The 6,057-nt window shown below is 34.6% G+C and overlaps 1 protein-coding gene across 1 annotated transcript; it reads left to right on the top strand.

The window, feature by feature from the left end:
* Nucleotides 1-223: 223 nt before the first annotated feature.
* Nucleotides 224-2,401, top strand: LOC100814298 (uncharacterized). The gene has a single exon (XM_003552767.5). The coding sequence runs from the start codon at nt 836-838 to the stop codon at nt 2,189-2,191; it is 1,356 nt and encodes a 451-aa protein (XP_003552815.1). The 5' UTR covers nt 224-835; the 3' UTR covers nt 2,192-2,401.
* The last annotated feature ends 3,656 nt before the right edge of the window (nt 2,402-6,057 follow it).

Below are 6,057 nucleotides of genomic sequence, written 5' to 3'. Positions count from 1 at the left end.
TGCCAAATATAATTATTACTTTGAAGCAACTGGAGTAACTCTCTAATAACATTCTAGGCCAGTCGGACAGATTCCGTTACACTTTAAAATTTTGTCTCTTGCTTACCCAACTCATTGAAATTATTGACCTACCAAAGTCATCGTATATGAACTCACTGAACATTGCTGCTAACAAGGAATTGTTAATTTGTAGAAATATAATATATTGATATCCACCGAGCACCGCGCAGAGAAAAGAATTCCCAGATGCACCCATATTTGGTCAAAGCCACACAAAGAGTAAGCACGATGAGCAAATAGGCAAATGATAATTCTAACGTAAGTTTTTTTTGTCATTTATGAAAAATTGTGTTTTTTATTTATTTTTTATAATAATCTTTTTTTAACTTGTTAATCAATATATTAAAGAAAGATCCCTTATTTATAGCAATTTCTTAAGACATAAGAGTTATTGTTATTATATATCATTATTAATTATTAATTATCAACTAGTATTAATAGTTGAAACCGCGTAGTGAGGGAAGTCTATACTGTGTCTGTCTCCATGCGCACCTTCCCACTCACGCAATAAATATTTTCAATCTCACTCCATTTGCTTTGCTTCTCTCTCATATTTATGGTCCCATAAACTAGTATTAGTGGTTAATAGTTATGGTACAAATACAAACTATAAAACCATTTCACTAGCTTCAGCCCTATGACATTCCACACACTCGCTCTCTCTTTTCCATTGATTCATAACTTTGCGGGTTAGGCTCAGACCCAATCTCTATTATTAGTATTACATATCTTGGTCTTAATTTTGATTGAAGCTGAAGCATCTTGGAGGAACCAAATGGCTCCACTCTTGTACCTTGGTTGCAGAAGGGTGCTCCTGTTCTCTCTTCTTTTGTTCTTTTTTGTTTCTGTTTGCTCAGAACCTCATCAACCAGAGAGCAAAGCCTTGTCTGGTGATGGCAGCAGCAGAAGCAGAAGAAGAATGTTGTTGTTGGAGTTGGATTCTGAAAAGGAAGAATTTGAACAACCCCTGAAAAAGAAATCCACCAAAAACCAAACCAAGTTAATCAAACCCACCACTAGCCTCTCCTCCAAAAACCAAACCAAAACCATCAAATCCAATAACCTTAGTTCCTCCAAAAACCAAACCAAGCTAGCCAAAACCAAAGCCACCACCCTCACCGACACCGAGGTTGTCGTGAAGAAGCTCAACTCCACCACCTTAAAGTCCAAGAAGCTGAATTCCACATCCAAAGGCTCCACGAAATCATCCTCATTGGATCTCGCGAAAACAAGTGGTACTAGTGGCGGCAAGAACAAAACGACAAAAGCCACCGCCACCAAGGACAAGGAAGTTACCAATAAAAAGACCAAGTTGGATCAAACCGAAGAATCCGACAAGCAGAGTAATAAGAAGAGTAACACCACCAACAACAAGAAGAAGAAAGAACAACAAGGACAACCTAGTTGGGTGTTCGAAGACGAGGTGGACGATGATTTGGTTTCGGAGTTCAAAGATCTACCCATGAAGTTCCAACAAACACTGATCCCAGACCTGGAACGAATCTCCACAACCTCAAAAGCCTACATAACAAAAGCCAACAAAGAGATCACGAGAGGGTTCAAACCCTACGTTGGCAACAAGTACGCACCCACCATCACCACTTTACTCTCTTGCGCATTCGCTTTGATCCCTTTGCTTTTGGCCTCACTCCTCTTCAACAAAATCAAAGCCTATTTCTCACTCCAAAAGCTCTTAATCTTCATCCAAGCCTACCTCGCTATCTACTTCTCCATTCTTTGCCTTTCTTCCTTCGTCACTGGCCTTGAACCTCTCAGGTTTTTCTACTCTGCTTCGCGCTCCACCTATCTTTGCCTGCAGGTCCTCCAAACTCTCGCTTACGTTCTCTACCTTTTGCTGCTACTCATGTATCTCGTTTTGGTGTTCTCAACTGATTCTGGATTGGGCTCCAAATTCTTGGGCCTGGCCCAAACTTTTGTGGGCTTTTCCGTGGGGTTGCATTACTACGTGACTGTGTTTCACAGGGTTGTGTTGAAGCAACCGCCCAAGACCAATTGGAAGATTCACGCCATTTATGCCACGTGTTTTTTCCTCATTTGTGTCATTGCTAGGGCTGATAGAAAGAAGAAGACCTACTTGGAAGAAGGTGGAGAAGAGGGCAAGAAAAATTGAAATTAGTCAAATTGGCTATATATATTAGCTATTAGCTATACCTACATTTTCGTTTTTTTTCCTCATAATTAAAATTTTCAAATTATCCAAAGCAACATATACCAATATTGTTCTATTATATTGTAGCGAAATGCCGTAAGGCTTTTGGCTTTTGTGTCAACCAGCATTCAGATTCGTTCCATAAATAAATTCATGATGAGGTGATGGCTATATAACTGTATTATTGTATAATGCATATATTATTCTGAATCATGATATAAGTATCACTATATGTACCTCCTAGGGGTGCGGCTGCTATTGTTACTCTATGAAGGAATCCAATTGCTGTAAAAATGGCTAATCTTATTTTGGTTTCATGTGTTACTCGTGACCTCATCTCGTGCAGTAGGGTCTTTGTAATTACAAGCATAACTTGGTACTTGATTAAGCACACCTTGTGCATATGAATGAATGAATTTTATTGCTGATAAAAAAAATAAAAACCTATACCTCCTTAGTACTTGATTTCTGAACTCTTGGTTTTTTGTTCTCTCTGTATGATATTTACACTTGAGTGTATGTATGCCTATAGATTTCACTGTTCCCTCCTGCATTTTAACTCCATGTCTTGTTGCGTTTTGTTTTTGGCATTATATTTATCAAGCACCGACTTTCCGTGAAATTTTAGCACTGTTCTGCTGGAATTGGATTAATTTGGATTTAAAAATTAAGATTGCTAGTACATGGGCTCTGCCTCTCCTTTATTTTATTATGCATGCAAAAGTACAGAATCTCTTTCTGCTTTCGTGAACATGGATACCATCTTTTCTGTGTTTTCGCGTTGTTCAGAAAGTGCGTGGCACCTTATTTGCTTTTCAAAGAATCCCCTTTTCCTAAATGAATACACTTTTTTTTTACATCAAATAATAACTTTTAGTTCTAATTTTCTCCCACATTAATAACAGCAAGAATATGTTACAGAGTCCATATTTATGACGCAAGTACATCTGGGGTTTACTATATTCAATTGATGTTACGTCCACAGTGTTACAAACAAATAAATGCGCGCAGAACAATAACATTTACATTTCTTTTTTCCAATTCAGTCACAAATTACAACAATTTTTTTTTATATAGTATAATCCCTTAATTTTAATAACCCTCTAACTCTATAATTTATATTTTATAGATCACGTACACACACTTACGTACAGATATTATCCTATGTCTCCGGCGTGAAACAGGATAAGAATGGTGCATGGGTGAGGCTAAAATAGTAATTTAAGCGTAGCACCGACGGTTTATGATAACCATGTGTCGGTGGTGTAATGTAAAGTGAACAAGTGGCTTTAGCCATTTGGAGTATGGCAGAAACTTAAGCAGAATTTCAACCCCCATGCCCTTCACATTTCTAGTCCTTTTCTTTTCTTAAATATTTCTTTTTTTTTTTCTCTTTCTGTTGTGTCATAAATTAAATCATTTTTTTTATCTTTTATCTCTAGTTATATGATATTTGTCAAATATTTTTCAATAAAAAAAATCTGCGTCGTTTTTCGGTCCTGCGAATTCATTATTCATTAACTTGGCCATCTGGTTAGTTGCAAGTCGTTTTCTGTGGAAAAGGATGACCAACATTACTCGATTCTCGCGGATTACTGCTGTCTGTTTCCAAAATTTCTAACCAAACACACTATAATTTCGTAACACATTCATTACATATTTTTGTGAATAATATTCGTGTACTTTTTAATTCCTTAAAACTGATTAATCATGCGCGGTGTGGGTTTTCCTAAACCCAAAATCTTGTTTCCTTGCCGAACTTGATGACTTCTTAATGCGTCTTTAATTTGAATTAATTATTTACGAACTTGATTTTATAATTTTTTTTTTGCTGACATATAAAATTAGTTTTATTTAAAACACATTTGAGGGAAATCATTTTTATTTAGTTTTTTTAAAAATTAATTATAATAAGATTTAATATGAAATTTGTAACATAAAGAGTTTTTTTTGTTTAAATTTATTTTGCTTTCAGCTAAAGATAATTCATCATAATTTATAAAATAAAAAAAGAGAGCACATTCATGTCAAACACATGAATGGGTTGAGGAGCCCATCTAGCATGTGGTATGGCTATCTCTTGTCACTGTTGGGTTCAAAGTGGTGTTGGTTTTAAAATGTAGGCCCAGATTTAGAATATCTATTGAGTGGGTAATAATAACGCTTTTGCTATATCCACTATCTGTTTTTGCTAAGTATACTCTGCTTAGTTTTTTTCTTTTTTATTATCATATATACCCTTTATACCCCTAACATTGTTACAAAGTCATTATTTCGAAATTTACTTTGAACAATGTTTTTTTAACATTCCAAAAAGTATTTCCCAAAATATTGTTTTTTGTCCTGAAAAGTACTTTCTAAAATATTTAAGAAAAAATATAAAAAAATTAAAGCAAAACAATAAGAATATTACAAATCTCATACAAAGAATTTTTTTTACAGTACTGGAACAATTGAAGTAGATAAAATTATATTAGTCCTTCAATCTAAATGACTCCAAGAGATGTTTTGTTTGTAGGCAGGGACAAATCTACTTTAGGCTCTTTTTGGGTAGTTGCCACCACAAAATTTTAATTTTTTTAGTGTAACATTTACGTGTATGTATAAATTATTTCCATAATTTGAAATGTAGTTAAAAAAATCTACAATGAGTTTTTCCCACATTAAGTTACATATGTGAATATTGTTCCCACAACTTAAAATTTATGGATCTGTCACTAGTTGCAACAACTTGAAGTTTGAAGGATGAAAAACCCTAGCTAGAGCAAGAGACTAAGCAAAGGAGGAACAAAGGAAGACAAAACAATATATTGAAGGGAATAAAGGGGGTGAAAAGAGGTGGGAGTGTAATAGAAGAGAAGCAAATGTGTTGTTGCTACTAAAAAAATGAGTGTGTTATTCTGTTGACATAGAATGCACTAACCACAAAGCCACCATATTATTGCATCTCTTCCATGTTGGAAACAACACATGATTCGATGCAGGCTTGTGAATCATTCCATTAACGAACTCTACTTTATTCTTTACACTCAATGCAATGAACATCGACCTGCTCCACGAACTCTAATTCGCAAGATCAAGAACAGGTGAAACCAATGGCGTGGTTGGATTCTCACTAGGGTGTAAGTAGTAGGAGCTATAAACATTTTGGGATGAATCTTGTGGATCATCTTGACTCTCACTCATGATGATCAAAGATGAAAAGGTAAACAAAATCAGAGGATGCGCAACAAAGCTCTTTAAGTGAAGAGCTCTGATATCATCATAAAGTTCATGATGGACATGAACAAACAAAGAAAGAAACAAAAGATTGCATAGAAAGCAACAATTGATCAAATGGATTGAATGAATCTCATTGAAAGAAAAATGAATGATGAATACATGTGTTTCACCTTATATACAATCAGCTGCGGGCGCTAATCTAACTAACATAAAAATACAACTAACTGTAATTGCTTCTAACTGTCATAGTAGAAAACAGTTAGTGCATAACTAATTCTATATGTCGAGAGTCACCTCAAAATATGATTAAATTATATCAAAGCCCCCATACTTTAATAACAATAAACAAAGTATAAGTTATGTTTAAGTAAGAAAAAATTGATGTTGTGTACTATTCATCTTATTAAACTACACATATACTTCCAATATATACTATTAAGCACGTGAATCAATTAACATAGAATTATTCTAATTTAATCAGTAATCTTGAATTCGAATTTTGTGTCTGCAATTGCGTTAAGTGTTTTGGCAATAAAGTTAGACTAAAATAATTTTTTTTCAACCATCTCAAACTATTGCCCTATCTTTTATTTTTATATTGGTTT

Source organism: Glycine max, chromosome 18, assembly GCF_000004515.6.
Source record: "Glycine max cultivar Williams 82 chromosome 18, Glycine_max_v4.0, whole genome shotgun sequence".
NCBI classification, from domain to species: domain Eukaryota; kingdom Viridiplantae; phylum Streptophyta; class Magnoliopsida; order Fabales; family Fabaceae; genus Glycine; species Glycine max.
The sequence above is the reverse complement of the archived record's forward strand: the minus strand, read 5'-3'. Positions and strand labels throughout refer to the sequence as shown.